The sequence below is a fragment of the Lathamus discolor genome, chromosome Z (assembly GCF_037157495.1).
Source record: "Lathamus discolor isolate bLatDis1 chromosome Z, bLatDis1.hap1, whole genome shotgun sequence".
In the NCBI taxonomy this organism is placed as follows: Eukaryota; Metazoa; Chordata; class Aves; order Psittaciformes; family Psittacidae; genus Lathamus; species Lathamus discolor.
Window position 1 is genome coordinate 36689727 of NC_088909.1, and position 19747 is coordinate 36709473.

General features: G+C 38.6%; 1 protein-coding gene across 5 annotated transcripts in view; it reads right to left on the reverse strand.

The window, feature by feature from the left end:
• Positions 1–9118: 9118 nt before the first annotated feature.
• LOC136005007 (solute carrier organic anion transporter family member 4C1-like) overlaps positions 9119–19747 on the reverse strand; it is a 31444-nt gene continuing 20815 nt past the window's right edge. For 3 of the 5 annotated variants that reach the window (XM_065662092.1, XM_065662089.1, XM_065662091.1), the window contains 5 exons: positions 15920–16073; positions 14607–14794; positions 13123–13187; positions 11039–11176; positions 9119–9947 (listed from right to left, as the gene is read on the reverse strand). In XM_065662092.1, coding sequence (XP_065518164.1) covers positions 9805–9947; positions 11039–11176; positions 13123–13187; positions 14607–14794; positions 15920–16073 — 688 coding nt within the window. In that variant the 3' untranslated portion in view covers positions 9119–9804. The remainder of the gene's footprint in view (positions 9948–11038; positions 11177–13122; positions 13188–14606; positions 14795–15919; positions 16074–19747) is intronic. The other 2 variants (XM_065662093.1, XM_065662090.1) reach the window with 2 other exon arrangements.

Sequence of the window (19747 nt, forward strand, 5' to 3'; positions counted from 1 at the left end):
GATTGATGAGCTTGGATCAAAAAAGCCTATTTTGCTGTGGCCCTGTCCTACATCGTCAGCACAGCTTCCAACCTTCCCAGTGCTGTCTCACTGAGCATCTACAAGCAGCAGATACTCCTGCAGATCTACATGCAATCATCTGGCTGACCTTTAGCTCTAAAAAGGCCGATGGCTGAGTTATAATTTTCTTTAGTGGATGGCAGTAAAGAAACTTCAGGTATCCATTCTGATGAAGCTTGATGAACTTTTCTAGAAGTTCTACAATTTGTGTTGGTTTTGTCTGTCAAATCTGGTACAGAATCACTCACAGCCAAAAATTTCTCAAGGAGGACATTTTAAGCAAGAAGGGAACTGATAAGAATAGGTCACATTTGTCTTGTTTTTTTAAAAACTAAAGTTAAAGAGATTCTTCATTGCAGTGTTGTTGCAAATGATGGGGCACCCAAAGAAAAGCAGAGCCATGATCAAGATCAAACCCAGCTAACTTAGAATCATAGAATAGAATAGTTAGGGTTGGAAAGGACCTCAAGATCATCTAGTTCCAACCCCCCTGCCATGGGCAGGGACACCTCTCACTAAACCATCCAACACAAGGCTTCATCCAACCTGGCCTTGAACACCGCCAGGGATGGAGCACTCGCAACCTCCCTGGGCAACCCATTCCAGTGCCTCACCACCCTAACAGGAAAGAATTTCCTCCTTATATCCAATTTAAACTTCCCCTGTTTAAGTTTTAACCCGTTACCCCTTGTTCTGTCACTACAGTCCCTGACGAAGAGTCCCTCCCCAGCATCCCTATAGGCCCCCTTCAGGTACTGGAAGGCTGCTATGAGGTCCCCACGCAGCCTTCTCTTCTCCAGGCTCAACAGCCCCAACTTCCTCAGCCTGTCTTCATATGGGAGGTGCTCCAGTCCCCTGATCATCCTCGTGGTCCTCCTCTGGACTTGTTCCAACAGTTCCATGTCCTTTTTATGTTGAGGACACCAGAACTGCACACAATGCTCCAGGTGAGGTCTCACAAGAGCAGAGTAGAGGGGCAGGATCACCTCTTTCCACCTGCTGGTCATGCTCCTTTTGATGCAGCCCAGTATACGGTTGGCTTTCTGGGCTGTGAGCGCACACTGCCATCTCATGTTCATTTTCTCATCGACCAGCACCCCCAAGTCCTTCTCTGCAGGGCCACTCTGAATCTCTTCTCTGCCTAACCTGTAGCTGTGCCTGGGATTGCTCCGACCAAGGTGTAGGACCTTGCACTTGTCGTGGTTGAACTTCATAAGGTTGGCATCAGCCCACCTCACAAGCATGTCAAGGTCCCTCTGGATGGCATCCCTTCCCTCCAGCATATCAACCGAACCACACAGCTTGGTGTCATCGGCAAACTTGCTGAGGGTGCACTCAATCCCACTGTCCATGTCAGCGACGAAGATGTTAAACAAGACCGGTCCCAACACCGATCCCTGAGGGACACCACTCGTTACTGGTCTCCAGTTGGACATCGAGCCATTGACCACAACTCTTTGTGTGCGGCCATCCAGCCAGTTCTTTATCCACCGAGTGGTCCATCTATCAAATTGATATCTCTCCAATTTAGAGAGAAGGATGTCGTGTGGGACAGTGTCAAACGCTTTGACAAGTCCAGGTAGATGACATCAACTGCTTTACCCTTGTCCATCAATTCTGTAGCCCCATCATAGAGGCCACCAAATTGGTCAGGCAGGATTTCCCCTTAGTGAAGCCATGCTGGCTGTCACCAAGCACCTTGTTGTTTTTCATGCGCCTTAGCATGCTGTCCAGGAGAATGTGCTCCAGGATTTTACCAGGCACAGAGGTGAGACTGCCTGGTCTGTAATTCCCCGGGTCTTCCATTTTCCCCTTCTTGAAAATGGGGGTTATATTTCCCTTTTTCCAGTCCTCGGGAACTTCACCTGACTGCCATGATTTTTCAAATATGACGGCCAGTGGCTTAGCAACTTCATTCGCCAGCTCCTTCAGGACCCACGGATGGATTCCATCAGGTCCCACGGACTTGTGCACATTCAGATTTTTAAGATGGTCTCGAACCAGATCCTCTCCTACAGGGGGCCCAAGGTCTTCATTCTCACAGCCCCTGCATCTACGTTCTAAGAACTGGGTGGTGCAGTCAGAGCCTTTGCCAGTGAAGACCGAGGCGAAGAAGTCATTCAGAACCTCAGCCTTCTCCAAATCCTGCGTAGCCAGTTCTCCCGAGAGCTTCCTCAGGGGGCCTATTTTCCCTAGTCTGTTTTTTTTTTGCTACGTACCTGTAGAATCCCTTCCTGTTATCCTTAACATCCCTGGCTAGGTGTAATTCTAACTGGGCCTTAGCCATCCTAACCTGGTCCCTAGCTTCCTGGACAACATCCCTGTACTCTACCCAGGCCGCCTGTCCTTGAAAAGAAGGACTGTAACTTGAAAAGAAACATTGCCATATTACCCAGTAAGCCAAAAATCACAAAAATTAGACTAGCATATATGCATATGAAAGACACAGCCTTACAAGAGGGCAAAACATTTTTACAGCATCATAAACTTGAAGTTCTTTAAATTGCACATAATGCATTTCTTTTCTCCTAGCTATTCTACTACATATGGTAATTTGCAAACAGTACTGGATTTGTTTCCAGGGATTGCTTCCAGGAGGTTATGCCTCTATGCAATCATCAACTGCATGTCCTTGCATTCCCATAAGCACAAATAATTGATTTACAAGCATGTCAAATGAAGGTCATTCACTTTGACTAGAATGAAATAAAATGGCAACATAAGCTTCTTCATCTCCTGCATGAATTTCCTTTCATGTGTCAGATTTTCAGCCCTCATTTCCTTTGCCTCATTTCATATCTCCTGTTTTAGCATGTTTATTTGCCAATATCTTGCTGGAACAGCTTCAGTTCACTTACTGCAGGTGTTTTGGAGCCTTCTTTATGTGTAGCCTGACAGTTTGCCATTCAAATGAATGACAACAGATGCCTGAGAAAAGCAAAGTGCAAAGGTGAAGATGTGGCTTTGCATTAATTTGCAATCCGAATCTGTGAAACTAATTTCTACATCTAGCCAATTAAAACATGACAAGTGAGACATTTTTAAAAGATGACTAGGTAGGAAAAGCATGGATTTCCTCTCTCCAGCTTGCATTTCTGTCATAGCTCAGTCATTTCTTACCAGGTTTATAAGTTACCAAACCTTTTCAATTTTGTGACACCAACTTCCTCCAGCTGGGTTTATGGCAAATCCCTCAAATATTAAACAGTTGTCTTGCAACTTGTCTAAGAACCCTGGTTCCCTTTAAATAAATAGCAAAACCTTCATTGTCTTCAGACCAAATGAGCCTACTTTATGATTTTGTTTTTATTCCAAACAAGCTAAATACTTCCTCAATTTTGCACCTTTAAAGACAATCTCTGACCAAAATACTGGGGGAAAAACTGGGTTCAAGTTAGCCTTATGTATTAGAAATTCCTGAATAATTTGGAGGGAACGATGATGTCCTTACTCAGTTTGGATTTTATTTTCCTGATTTATATTTCACCTCTCCTCAAGAGCTCAAATTCATGTTAAAAAAAAATCACACATTCAATATTTAATTCTTAAAGATGAGAATAATGATGAGAATAAACCTTTTTATGAGCCGTGGGACTTTTGTGGATTTACTAAAGAATTCTGTAGACTGGAGTGGGCGTTTTATAACCGCTTACCAGAACTCACTTTATACAGATTTCAAAATGTATACACAGGAGTAGGCAGCCCAAATTCATACGACTCCTCTGCACCACAGACTCACTATTGTGAGTACGTTTGCGATGGGAGCAGCACACCAATAACGCATTCCAGCCTTTTTGAATCATTTGTTACTAAGATATAAGATTAATTTGCTGCCTCTGTGTTTTTGTAAAGCTTCTCTAATCTAACTGACCATTGCTGCCTGGGGATTTCTGGTTTTGGGGAAAAAGAAACACAAGAACCCATACAAAATTAGACTTGCATAGAGTGCTGCATAAATATGTCATAAAAATGAAAGAAATCATAAACAAGCATATTCATGTATTTTCCACCAGAAAAATAAAAAATAAAAATCAGTGCCTTTACAAAAACAGACAAAGGATGCCAGTCTACCATTAAAAGAATATTTTTTTGCAAAAGCTGCATATTTTCTGCTCTGCATTCTACGGACCTGTAATGCTCCCACCAAAAAAGAAAGTGAAATAGATCTAATTCATGTCAGCAGAAACAGAGCCATCTGCTGGAATAAAAAAAAAAAACAACCAAACAAACAAGAAACAACGCCCCCCCTGCCATATGTTAAATCACAAGTTCTGCTACTGTAACAAAGGACTACATATTAATTTCCCACTTGTTCACTGATAAACTGAAATATTAACCAACAAGACTTAGAGATTTTCAGACATGAAAGATGCTATTTTATTAACTTTTCTGCTCCTGATCTACCTTTAATATGTTTTAGACCAGTAAACAGCACAAGGCCCACTGTCACCAGTAATGAACTTCAAATATGTAAAAACAATTAGCAAGCTGCAGCATTCCCAAGAATCTGCTTCTGTCCATAACAGATACGTAGACATACTTGGGTCTACTTTGTTTATGACTACAATGTTTACAATGACATTTCAGGTCATTTTGTTCAGATACCTCTAATCACGTTCAAAGGGACACTGCAAGCAAGGCATGTATACTTTACACTTTCAAGTACTGATATGTATGGTAGCCATAAATTCAGGTTTTTCCCCTTTCTCAGTATTCATGAAGCCACGAAAAAAGTTCTTTTGCTGCTGAGGTGATTGTTGGTGTTAAGCTATTCATTTGTGCCCAAATACATATCAGCTTATTTTAACAGGGGCTTCACACTTGAAATAGAGCTTGAGATTACCTTATCATCCTTTCTCTGCAGAATAAAGTGTCTTGGTTTTGAGATATAAGAACAATCAACAAAAAATAAGTTTATATCAGAAGTTTAGTCTCAACTATAACAGCTAATTACTGTCACTGCCTTGTAAGACTCCTACAGATTTACTGAGCAGAGGTTCCAGTAAACTTTTTATTTGTGCTAGCTATGCAAAGCAATATACTTAGAAGCTTGCTTCTGGCTCACAGATGAATTGAAACTTTCACTCAACTACATATTTTAGTTGGACAGTCTCATTTGCATTAGGATGAGTCCTAAAAATAATCATGCTAGTTAGAAGATGCAACTTGCGGAAAGTTTTAAATAATCTTGACTTGGGACAATACTTGAAATTCTTCTTAAACACCAAATCTGTGATAGTTAGCACAACCTCAAAGATGTGAGTCCAAGAGTTTAATAGTCCACACACTTTAAACACTGGCTCACAGAAAATGTACAAATCACAGAAGACTGTCAACTGCTGTTTGAAATGTTTTATTGCTGCTGTCACAAAAAGAACTAAAACCACACAGTCAGACATACACAGTATCAGCTAACCAATAACCAAAATGGAAAAAAAAAAAGAAAAACAAAAAAAGAAAAACAAAAAAAAAAAAAAACAAAAAAGAAAAACTAAAAAAGAGAAACAAAACAAAAAAAAAAAAACAAAAAAACAAAACCACAAAACCTAAGAGAACAGAATGATACTATGCAAGAAAAGTAGGTCTGTAAAGAAGTTACACATCAGATGATGAATGGGAGAAAGGCCACACAAAGGAGCACCTTACAGAAACCACTTAGGTTGGAAGGGTCTGCTTGAGATCACCTAGTCCAACACCCCTGCTCAAGGAAGGTCAGCCAGAATAGATTACTCCAGAATCATGTCCAGTTAGGTTTTGTATATCTCCAAAAACGGTGACCCCATAACTTCTCAGGCAACCTGCTCCAATGTTTAACCACCTTCACAGCTAGAAAAACTGTTTCTCATGTTCAGAGGGAACTTCATGTGTTTCAGTTTGTGCCCACTACTTCTTGTCCAGATGGCTGGGCATTAATAAGAACAGTCTGGCTTCCCTCTTTTAAAGGCTCAGCACCCCTAGCCTTCTTTTCTCCAGATGTCTTCCACAGCTTTCTCGGTATCAAAGATAATTCCAGTCCACCAATCACCTTTGCAGTCCTGCACCACAACCCCTCCAGTAAGTCTGTAACGTCTTCTATCTGGAGAGCCCAGCACTGGCCAGAGCATTCCAGCTGTGTGCTCACCAGTGCAGAGTAGAGGGGAAGAATCACCTCCCTCAGTCTGCTGGCAGTACTTTACTTAATGCAGCCCAGGATGCTATTGGCCTGTTTTGCAGAAAGGGTGTACTGATGGTTTACCATCAACTTGTCCACCGTGAACCCAAGAGTCTCCTCTGAAGAGCTGCTTTCCAGCTGGGTGGCCTCCTACATGTTACTGGTACATGGTGTTACTTGTCCCTGGGTGCAGGTCTTTGCACTTCCCCTTCGTGAACTTCATGAGGTTCCCATTTGCCTGTTTCTCTGTCTTGTCCAAATCCCTCTGGATGGCACCACAACCCTCTGATGTATCAGCCACTCCTGCAGAGCAGAGTCTAACCCATCATTCAGTTCATGAATGAAGAAGTTGAACTAGATTGGGCCCACTATTGATCTGCTGGATATATCACTAGTGACATGACTCAAAGTAGACTTTGTGCTTTGACCCTCTGGGCTCACCCATTTGGGCAATTTTTAATTCACCTTCCTTGACAAGATACCCAACTCACACTTGTTCAGCTTGTCTGTGATGGTGACCTTCACTTAGTAAAACCTTTGACACATCTACTGCTCTCCACTATCTATTGCTGTATCTATTAATTTAACATTGCTGTGACACAAGATGAATGGGTAAACTTAGTTCTAAATATTTGGTCCCTCTTCTAACCATTGTGCTGCTCCTCCTAAACCAGCAATGCTAATCTTTAAGAAGTGATAGGCTAGATTACAAATTGCAACAGCAATGCTTCCTTCCTTCTCCACCTAAATAACCACTCCAGTGCAATTAAGACTGCTGGTAACTTCCTCAGAAGAGGAAGTGCCTGTTACTCTGCCCCGCAATTATTTTAATCTGCACAATCACGTTAATCAGCAGGAATTGTGGTCTATGATTTCACAGCCTAACACAGATCAATAGAAGAAAACTTTAGCCAGCATATTGCATGTCTTTACTATGATTAAGTGATTTGCTATACCCAGCACAAGCCATATCAGAAACTGGAAACTGAATTGAGATTTTTAACCCATATTCCCAAACCTAATAGAAGATCAGTTTGTAGGTCTTTCAAGGAAAGTTACCCATCTTGCTATGAGCCCATTTATCAGGAAACTGCGTAATCAGGAGACATTCAAGTTAATACAGCAAGTATAAACTCTGTTGATGCATTTTGCCCTGTTCCTCCTCTGCCTCAAAAGCCATTAAGTCTTGAGCTTTCAGCAGGTGTAGATTATTTTGCTTTATTTCCTGAATAGGAATATCCTCTAAATAGTTCTAGAGGATCCTCTTCTTGAGTTGTATACTTAACCTCTACCAAGTTTAACAGCTGCATTTAAAGACTAGACAAAATATGACCCATATTCCATAATTCTTTGTGTAGAACTTGTTTTAAAAGCTTAGTAGAGTCAACAAGTACAGCCTCTGTAATGAGATGAAAAGGACATGCATACACTACATTAGTGACATGCACAGCCATCTGTCCTGGGTTCAGCAGTAGCAGTCATTTTTCTCCTTCTTAGTAGCTGGTGCAGCACTGTGTTTTGACTTTCGGCCTGGGAACAGAGCTGACAACATTGATGTTTTAGTCTGACCAAGGACTTTCTGAGCCTCATGCTCTGCCAGGGAGGAGGGGGAGCCGGGAGGAAGCAGAGACAGGACACCTGATTCAATCTGACCAAAGAAGTATTCCATACCACAGCATGTCATGCCCAGGATGTAACTGAGATTTACCCGGAAGGGACAGTTGACTGCGGGGTTTGGCGAGTTATCTGAGTTTGGCTGAGGTGTTGTATTCACTTCCCTTGTTACTTCCTTTATCATTATTGGTGGTAGCAGTAGTGATTTGTGTTATACCTTAGTTACTAAATTGTTCTTATCTCAACCCGTGGGAGTTGCATTCTTTTGATTCTCCTTCCCATCCCTCCAGGAGTGGGGTGAGGCAGGGGGGGAGTGAGTGAACGAGCTGTGTGGCTGGATTTAAACCACGACACCATTGCAAAAGAAACGAATTTTACATTAACACAGTAAAGCAAGTGGAGAGGATATCTTGCTCATTAAAAAGTTACAGTCAATACTGAATATTTCAGCATCAGGCAATATAGTTTAGTACCTGGTAAAAGTGACTAATTTGCACATCTGTTGTGTTGTGCAAACAAAAGTTTTAATAGCATGCAGTATAAAGTCAAAATGAACAACTAAAGCTATATTTTCCTACATTTTGATGGTTGCATACTGTTACGGTTTAAGCCCACCCGGTAACTCAGAACCATGCAGCTACTCACACAGCCCTGCCTTCTTCCCTCCCGCTCCTGGAGGGATTGGGAGGAGAACCAAAAGAATGTAAACCCCACGGGCTGAGATAAGTATAGTCCAGTAACAGGAACAATACAGAACTACTACTGCTATCACCAACAATAATGAGGGAAATAACAAGGGGAGAGAATATAAAAAGGAGAAAAGGAAAATAAACACAAAGTGCTGTGCAATACAATTGCTCACCACCCACCAGCTGATACCCAGCCCCATCTGAGCAGCGATCTGGGCCTTCTGGGTAACTCCCCCCAGTTTATATACTGGTCATGATGTGCTGTGGTATGGAATACCCCTTCGGCTAGTTTGACTCACATGTCCTGTCCTTGCTTCCTCCCAGCTTTCCCTGTCCCTCCTCACTGGCAGAGCACAAGACTGAAAAAGTCCTTCATCGAAGTAAACATTACTGAGCAACAACTAAAAACATCGGTGTTATCAGCATTGTTCCCAGGCTGAAAAATCAAAACCACAGCACTGCACCAGCTTCTAAAAAGGAGAAAAATGGCTGCTACAGCTGAATTCAGGACACATATGTATTCTTTGGTATCTTTCAGCATTGCGTTTCTTGGAGTTGAGAATCCTAGAACTCAGTTACTTCAAAACAACAGAGCACACACAGAAGCAGTACAAGAATAAGCTTTATTTTATAGAAAAATGTTAACAGTGCTTAAGAGACAGCAGCTGGACAGCAATTTTCTGTATATATAACAGACAAAAACTCAGGCACTTAAATGAACAAATATGTTGCTGTTGCAAACCCAGCTATCCTGTAACAACTATTCACATTTTTCTACAATACTAGAAAGTGAACTTATGGCATGAAGATAACATGTAAAAGTATCTTCAAAACATGGCCATACTTGCACATCCCCAAGTGCACCTACAGTCAAAATCCCCAACTAAGGCACTAGCCCAGATTATGTGCACATTAAAATAAATCTATTTTAAACATTCATATTTCCCTTTAATATATCAAGTTATTTGCTTTCTCCCATTACTATTTTTCCTCTTTTTTTTCAATCAAGTATTCCAGCTTGTTTCAAATAAACATCTAAAAATCCGACTGCAAATTTAAGTGTCACTTTTTTGGATGTATACAATGGAATTCTAAAAAGTGTGCTTAACAAGTCAGAGAACACTATGCACATTCACAAATAAGTTTTAGTTGATCAAGAATCAAAAAGGATCTTTTTATTTAGGCAAACTAAGTTTTATTTAGGTACACAAACGTTGGTACAAGTGTTGTTCTTATTGGCTGCTTTTGAAAGGTCCCATTAGCTCCTGACTTATGTGTGTATGGCTGATACTATTTCTGAATCCTTTCGTGAGAGGACTGCACTGGCTGCGGGAGGCTTATACAAACATACTGCCATGACTGTGAAGAAGATCGTGATGATTTTGCAAAAAGCACCTGAATGCAAAGAACACAAGAATCCTTGTTGCAGTCACCTTCAATAGCAGAAAACAGTATTTCAGCTGCTTCTGAAGTTTCACATGGTGAATTACACTAAGACTTCAAAATAGATTCTGTGAATTTCAGCATATTTTACATGAACTGCAAAGGGCAAGTAAAGGCAGTCATCCAACTTCAGACCACCCACCTGCCTGACAGTTCCTGCTTGTAGCAGCTATTGCCATTACTTCAGTTCTGTATTTATTCACACCATTCTAGCCTGAAGTGCAAGTCTGCCTTATTTCTTGTTCCCATATGGTATTTCATTGTACCAATATTCTCTTAGCCACAAACTGAAACTCCCCACATACATACCTGTTAAGTATTCTCCTCAGCTACCCTAAAAGGTTGCTCCATTTACTACTCAGTGGTACAGTGGTGTTTGTGCAACTTGGTGTGGGACAAAGAGAGGGGGGAAAAAGAAAAGGCATTGTATTTTATTACAAATATGCCTGAGAGATACTGAAATCTCAATTTGTGACTCCTGTAGTTTCACTTTCAGGATTAGGTGTCAGCAGTTCCATTTATGCGCTGTATTACAGTTGCTAGAAGACAGCACAACAGCAGTTATCACAGATGCAAGCTTAGGCTGCCTCCCCTCCTCCAGACATTATGTATCTCACATACTTTAAGGGAACAGATTGTTATAAAATTGGGAAAATTTCTGACTAGTCTTTAGAGATATTTTCAAAACCTTGAGATTAATTTAGGTGAAAAAAACTGAAATATGACAAAGAAGAATGCTCCTCAGACCTTAACATGCCAACAAACTGAGGCAGGTAAGACTGAAATGTGTGCCAATCTCTTAAAATTCAGTAAAGTGTGACAATGAAGAAAAACCAGAGAACAAAACTATTCTGTATTACTGTTATTAGAAATACTTTCCTAGGTAATTTCTAACAGCCATTTAACGTGTTTCTTCCCATTATTGTTTTGTGTTTAATTACTTATGAAAAATTAACATTGTTAAAAAACACTGCTGCTAAAAATAAATTTAAGGTTCCATTTTAAAGTAATACCTATGTAGCAGTCCACATCAGTATATCTATTACACTGTACATGTACTTTATATGAAGAAGCCACTTACTTATGCACATCAGCAGATAAGCCATTCTTTCATTGTCATAAACCCAACAGGCTCCTTTAGTATTACAGTCATTAATATCCCACAGAGTACAACTGTTGTCTATAGCAACACCAAACAAAATTGGTCCAGGAATAGTACCTAAAAAACACAGCAACATGTAAGGACTTTCAGTTACTCAGAATAATCTTACCTGGTCTTAATGAGTACAGTGAAATGCCCAGACATGGTGGGAGGATAAAATGGGAGAGCCACACAGTAAACATTTTAATTAAAATCACAGGGCTCATATTACATAGCAAGTGTGCCTCTTCCATGATTTTCACCAGGTAGGGTGCAGGTTAATTAATTCTTTATACAGGTCTCACTTTATCAAGCAAGAGATTTGTTCAAAAGACTTAACCTTCTCAGCTTCCTTCATTTTCATTGGGAAAAAAAAAAAGTGTGATTGAAATAGGGGGAAAACAGCTAATAGGAAGAAGGATTTTGACTGAAGGAAAAAAGTCCCTTCACTCAGATCATCACTAACCCATTCCAAATGCAGAAAACAAATATATTATTACATTGATATGTTCAATTATACATTTTTTTTTTCGCACTCCTTAGATGCAGCCAAGCTTCCAGGGAAAAACTAACATAAAATGAGTAGCGTTTAAAATGATTCTCATAGAATATGTTAAGACTTGTGTGATTTTTGTTACACAGTGCTTTGTAAAGCACAAGTGTTTTGCATCCAGCCAATTTTATCATAAACACTCCAGGCTTACCAATACATGTCTACCTAAACTATTCAAGGCCTGAACTGTTCCTGAGCTACTCAGCAGCTATGTCCTCAACACGGCTATTCTGTCTAGGACCCCTGTGTGATTCCTAAAATGTACAGCATAAATATCTTGCTGGTATCAATGCTGTCGCCACCTTCTTCAGCAAGAGTTAATATAGGTAGTGCAGAAGTTCTTCTATCATCTGCTCCACACTGAAGTCAAGAGTTGAGATTCTGCCACAGATAACTGAGTAGAATGAATCAGAGAAGACCTCACAAAACACTTAACAATACCTCCCTGCTAATTACCACCTGTGATGATATTTACTCTTGTGTTTTATTAGTAGAATGACTTAGAGCAATTGGAATTCCAGTAAGTACAGGAAAGCAGAACTCATAAGCCAGGTTGGATGGGGCTTGAAGCAACCTGGTCTAGTGGCTGGTGTCCCTGCTCATGGCAGGTGGTTGGAACTAGATGAGCTTTAAAGTCTCTTCCAACCCAAACCATTCCTGGATTCTATGATATCTGATCTCAAATGACAGGGAATGGCTGCAGTACCAAACATAACATAAATATAAAAGCCTAACCGGTAACTGAGCCTTAAGCCAGTCTTGAATTACATATGCTATGGTAAAGACTAAAACAAGAGTTTAGAGAGAAAAAATTCAAATGAATGGTTCAGAGAATACCTGCATTTAACCTAGTGTTTTATTTAAGGCAATTCACCGGTCTTACTGAGATTTTGGAGACACTTAGATTTAGAATTTAAGTAGCAGATTTTCCACATATAAGCTTAGTAATTATTTATGTACAAAAGTCTACAAATTCAATAAAGACTAAAATTAGTCAAAGGAATTTAAAGAGAAGGGAGAAGAGGGAAGACTACCTTTGCACTTCAAAATACATTGCCACGTCCAATAAGGATATGATTGTGTGAGACTGTATCACTTTCTTTTAACTTCTGGAACTTGAAATATTAACTCCAAAAAGCTGTTTTCTATTACATTGCTGATTTCTTATGTTTTAACTTTCAGAATAGGTTTTCTTCTCAGGGAAGAGACAGCAGGTGCCTTTTGCTTAAAGAATGGTAATTACTTTTATTTTGTTCGTGCTGATAAGAACAAGGAAGGCTAAAATGAGCACACATGCCCTATTTAAAAGGAATTTGTTACAAGGCATCTGCCTTACAACACGTGTATTCTGTAAGCCAACAGGCTGCTTGAAGCTCCTCTGAAAGCTTGTTAGTGCATTATTTTTAAGTCTAGAAAAACATCAAGCAAACAAATTATTCAGAGGCAAGTATTTTAAACAAGGGAGTCATACCCAGCAGTCGTAGAAACACTAACTGCACTCCAAGAGCAAATGAGCGCTGTTTATCTGGCACACACCTGTAAATAAGATTTGCAGTTTAAGACTTAGTAAACTTTCAACTGTTCTGTTTTTCTGCCTTGTCCCTCAGTGAATATGCTTTGTCTTAATACACCCTTAACATGTTAGTTGCAGAGTTTTAGAAAACCAGTATGCAGAACAAGTAAGCAAATAACTTCAAAATACTTTAAGTATTAAATAACTGCTAAATAACTACAAAATACAAAAAAGCTTTCACAAACACATGGGTTTAAACTTGAAGCTACACAAAATAGGCCTGCTGAAAAATTATCAGTACATAGTGTAGTAATTTATTCCAAGATTTAGGTATTTAAATTAGGGTTTGCACATTTAAACTGCTGTACAGTCTTCCATAAAAACTGTTTCACTATTTCAGCTGAAGTATACAAAGATTAAAAATTCCAAGTGCTCAGAACTATCTCAATAAAACTATGACTATAAAACTATGTCAGCTCAGATCTGAAGATGATGCAACACTTCACATCATTCTGACTTAACGCTAACACAACAGTTAATTCCAAACTGTTAATTCTAGATTTACACCAACCCTGAACCAAAGGCTTCTACAAATCACTGTTACAGTGTATCATTCCCCCCACCCCACCAAGCTCCCTACCTACCAAGCTGTAAAAAGAGAATCTAATCATACCCTCCCAAAGCATCACATGTATACTGCATGTACTCCTAAGCATCATGAACTTATTCTCTCTTGAAGTATTAGAGGTGCAAGTCAGATTTCAACATAAAGAGATTTACTTCAGAACAAGGTCCATGTATTAAAAAAAATAATAAAAAATTTAGCTTTCTTGCATATGAATTTCACTAATCTGAAAGAGTCAAACCACTGGTTAACAGCCATATACATGCTGTCATTTTATATTATAATTACCATACATATAACATCAATATCATATGAAAGGTAGTCTACAGTTCTCAACAAACTTCAGTTTTGCAAGTCAGAACTCGGAACTGAGACAGGAATCAGAGATTGTGAGTACAAGACTGACTGCTTTTTTGTTTTTTGTTGGTTTTTTTTTTTTCCTGGTAGAATTTGAAATCCTGGCACACAGGATTTCACAGGCCACTTTCATACTTTCTTTATCCAAGTGTGTAGTACATTTATTCTTTCTTGCTTTGACTAAAACAGAGGACTGCTCCCATGAAAGTGTGTTTTTACCACAAGTAGGAAAGATGTAGAAATGTTAAATCTACTAACCAAATGTAATTACAGAACTAGTGAACAATGGCATGACTGTCCTCTGCTTCAAGACCTGCTTGCTTACTACACAAAGTAGTAAAACAAGAAGACCCTTGCACATTGGTTTAAGTCCACATTCCAAAGCAAAACAAATTAGAATATTTCACTGATCTGAGCTTTCACAAGAAATCTACCCATTTCTCAGCTTCAAAAAGTGTACCTGAGAATGGCCACAGTTGTTGGAGTAACAGCCATAAATGTAAAAACAACAGTGAAAAAGAAGAAGGTCAAGAATAAAGGTAAAAGTTTGCATTGTGTTGGACATTTCCCAGAGACAGCTTCATAGAAAAGGTCTTCTAAACCAGCTTGTCCTTCCGGTTTCCCAATACAAGAACAGTTGTGGTACATCTACAAATAATTTATAAAAGAAAGATTAGGTCAAGAATGACATTAAGTAGTACTAATATGGCAGATGTTAATTGGCTTAGCATCACACTGGATACAAGGAATAACTCCTGACTTTACCACAGGAGAAACAGTCAATTTCCTTATGATTATATGACACTGTAACCCTCATTTTTAAAACTGGTTCAGCAGAGCTTGACTGATCCAGCTCACCTGAGCAAAATGTATTTTTGGGTTTGGGATCTAAAGACCACTATAGTCTCCATTTTGTGTGGAGCAAGTTTTTAGGTATAAGCATTAAAATAAAAACTCACACAGTACAAACAAAACAAAACCTTAAAACTGAAGATTTTAGAGTTAGTGGCATGATGATATGTAGTACATAATATTATACAAAAATATGAATGACCACATCTATTACAAAAAAAACCTATACAGAAAACTATACAGAAAAGAAACAGCTATGTCGGTTGACCAGATCAACTAGTGGTGCAAAAGTTTCTCTTCGAGTTCATTAATACATTGTGAAAATCTCCCTGAGTCAGTCAGACCAGCACAAGGGGAGGAAAGGAGCTCAGCCCAACATAAATTATAAAAATCAAGCAACCAGCAAAATAATTTTGAAGAGAGCTTTGAACGGACTTGACCTAGTTTCAGTCCAGGTATGCACTCTCAGTGATGGGGAAGGCTCAGCATAGGGACAGGAATATGTAACAGAGACCAGTAACAAGAAGCACATTGGTATTGTGACTGAACTTCATACTGAAATTGCTATGTTTTGCTAAATGTAACTTGTACTGTGTTTTCAGCATATTTTTATCACACTGCTAAATCATAAATCCCATGTAATATCATCTGTCACAAATAAATTTGATATTATACATTATACCCCCACAAGTGAAATATCTAAAAGCACCTGGTCAGAGTATTGGACAACAACACATACCAGCATCCATCCTACTTAAATATGTGTTTCCAATCCACACCCATTTTTTCTTGTAGTAACTATAACTGATTCATAAATACCATTATTTGCTGTTATACTAAGGGAAGAATATTTTCAATACAGAATGAATTTTGCAGGTAACCAGAACAGACCATGTTAGCTATCTTCATAGTATAAAGTACCTTTTTCATCTTGTTAATAACAAGTGATGCGCATCCTGCGAAACAAGGAGAAAAGTACTGTACTTCATCTCTGCCACAAACTGGGTAGTACATAGACCGTGAACATCCACAGTTAGCATTGCATGGCGCTGTTAAGTTACGTAGCATGCCTGTTCTGAAAGGTAAAAGTTAATAGGCTTTTAATAAAGTAACTTAAAACCAGAAGACATATAAATAATGCAGTATTTACAGGATAATAAATCCCAAAATATTCAAGTGGTTTATGCACTTTTTTGTTTAAAAATAAGCCACGTTCTTAGTACTTACAACTCTTCCCATTTACTCTATACCAAGTTATTTTTGTACTATTATTCCTTCCATAGATTATTCCTCCAATTTCCATTCCACAAAACAGATGACAAAACTGTCTCAACAGGATTCTTGTATCATCTCCTCCCTCTCCCACACTCATTAATTTGAATTTGTTCAATTTACATTTTTAAGAAAAAAAAATCAAAACTAAAAGCTGTATTTGGTATTATTTGTTCTGCTGACCACATTCCAAAGTTTTTTCCCATGCTTTGGATTAAAGTCCACTTGCAAATCCACTGCATTTTATTATTTTTAACGCTGTTACACAAACATCTAGGTTGTTAAGGCATCAAGATGGCGGCACATGCTAAATGCAGAGTGGTAAGACATACAAAGTCTTATCACACCCACAAGGACCTCAAAGATGTTCTCACTGTTTCAGGAATAACTAATGAACAGTTTGATTTAGCTCTTGCTTATTATAACTACTCTCAATTTAGGCATTTACTTCCAGTATAGGCTGTAGTATGGTTCCATTTGAAGTAGCCCCACTTTATTATACGTGGGGCTAAATAAAATATTAGTTTATGGTGTGGGACCTTCTTAAGTTTTCACTGAAGAAAACAGATTACACCCCTTGATTTTCTGAAAGTGCATTACTAAGTAAAGAAGTTTCACAGGTTAAGAGTTCCGTCAGCTGATACCAGGATACTAACGCTGTCAGTAATTTAAATTTTGTACTGTCAACTGAAAGTTCCAAACTGACTACCTAAAAGACAGAATTCTTCAAGAGAATTTAAAATGGGCACAAATACTACGTGGAGAAATAATTTATAATTAAGGTGATCACTTACCTAGAATTCAAACTGCACATGAAATATTAGGGACATCATAACTACCAATATACTTTGGTTGTGGTACAGCTGAATCCTATTGAGTTACATGAGCTCATTCTTCACAGATAGAAGAATCAAAGTTAGTTTGCTTTGGCTTAAAGCACTACTACAGTGAACCATAAATTCACTAATCACAGATTTGTCTGCACAGAGATTCATTAACCTATGAGGCATGTCAAGCCTAGAAGTATGTAATCAATTCAGTAGCAATATTTGTTCTCTTCACATGGGCAGACAACATCTCTGTTCCCTGACCTACAAAGAGGGACTAAAAATACTTAGTTATGCATAGTTAGAGGAAGATATTAACATACACAAGAAACACAATTTAGTGTAGGCTCTTCTGACATGGAACTTGTTTTAACATTTCTTTTCTAAAGAAGCCCAGCATATAAGTCATTAAGTGGACTTCAAAAGCTCTATAGGTTGGGTATTCTTTCACAGCAAAGCAAAAAAAGGAGCACCAGAGACCTGCTGAAATGCATGGAACTACAGAAGTAGTCATTGCATTTCTGTTTCTTCAAGTTTTCAAGGAAATACTGGGCAGAAGAATTAGACAAAAACAAAACAAAAAAAAAAAAACAACCTGAAGGTTTTAATAGGCAAAGTAATCCACATTAGTTCTGTTTATAGCCTTACCTAGTAATAAGCAGTTACTACAAACAACATACTCTGTTCACTAAAATATGGACTCAAAAGTGACCCTGTACTCGTGTGGTTCTAGCACTAAATTTACAAAAGGCTTCCCCACTTCCCAGCTCCAAGCTATTTTTCAAAAGAAAGAGAATGATAGCCATTAAGGATTTTTAAATCTCCACAAAAATTAATGTGCATCCATTTCCAAATCATATCTCAGAACACTCTCATAATTTATTATTTCAGAAGAATTTTTTCAATAACATAAGCAGGAATCAGGCATTTGCCTACTCTTCCACAAGCTTATAAATTTGTTAAAGCTTCTAGTACATATTTTAGCTGCTTGTTGCTTCATGGAAAGCAGTTACAGAACTGGCACTACATTAGTGCCACTATTTTGGTGCAGGTTGTATACCCAAAAAACTACAGTCCAACATATAACACTGAATTACATAAAACTGAGCCATAGCTTATACTGGATACTGAGCAGAGTTATTTCAGGACTAGTAAACTCCACATGTCATGTACACATATATATAATGCATATGACAGGTCTTCAGCAACAGCTAACCTACATAACTGCTGAAGTTACACAAAACTATTAAACACAAGTCAACTGTATTTAACTGAGGAAGAAAATCAATTCAGCTGTACCTTTTGTCAGCTGCTCATTATCACAGCACCTGGTATAGGAATCTAGATAGCATCACATACTATTTTCTATGGAACTTCCTCAGTATTCAGTTGCTGAATACAGATTCTTTTGCTCAATTTGTAACTATAAGCTTTCCACAACCAGTGTCTTCATCCTAGTTATCACAGTTCTGAAGTGTCCACAGTAATCTTACAGCTAGCATTTATTCACACCAGATCTATGTTTTAAGCATCAAATGTCAACCCTGACCTTTGAATTTCCTATCAATTGATACATCAAGCTGTAAAGATGAAAGATGAACCAGAATGAGTGTTAACTTTGCTTTAAGAAGAAGTAAGTACAAATGAACAGTTAAGGTATCGTGGCATTAAATTTCTACTCTCTTAGAGACTCTGGAAAACTAACTGTCTTCTGTGACAACTGTCTCTAAGCACTCTGAATTTCTGAACTTTTAACCTAAGGTTACCTGTTTTACTGGTTTTACATTTACCTAAATGAAACACCTGAAAAATATCTGATTAGTCATTCATGTCACTATTCTGGGGAAATTTTTGTAATATGTCAGTTATGTTTATGTCAATGATACCCTTAAAGGATCTAGGAAAATTAGTAGACTTCACATTGTGTGATTTTTGTGCACTTAGTTGCCTCAGTAAGATGTGACTTTCCTGCATTCTTCTATTTTTTGTATGTTTATATTGTCAGTCAAAAAGCATGACAATGCCAAGTAAAGAAACTATGTATGTCTGTTTTTTAGATGTTTACCATTTTTCCTAGAATTATTACTTATACGCATTAGAGGCTACAAAATTAACTTCCCCCCTCAACCCATCTTCCGTATTTTCATTGCATACTTCATGCTACTGTGTCAGTAAAGTGCAGAAACACTCCTCCCCATTCTAGGATGCAAATGCCTTTTTATGCATTGAAGCATAGCTTACAGATTCAGTTTTTGTACAAGATAGTGCTGCCTAACCCTTTGCTAAAATGGGGGATTTGGGGAAAACAAAAGAATATTGGTAAGTTACACAGTAACTCAGGCTGCTCGTACTTACGATTTTTTTTCAAATGGCAGCTAGTCCCTAGCTACCAGTCTACTGGAGTTATTTTGCGCAGCAGCATCTGGCTCTTTGGCAGACCTTCAAACAGCTGGAGTTGCCTCTGGCTCTGTCAATTCATGACAGAGTAACTGACCACTTGAGAGCACGGTTTTGGCACAGCTATCTACCTTCCCCTGCTTTTAAACACTGCTCACACTATGGAAGTGTGTGCTATTTAAAACTATGGGAATTGAGAAATCATAATCTTATAATTAATGCCTTAATAAGGCAAGATTAGACATTTTATGAA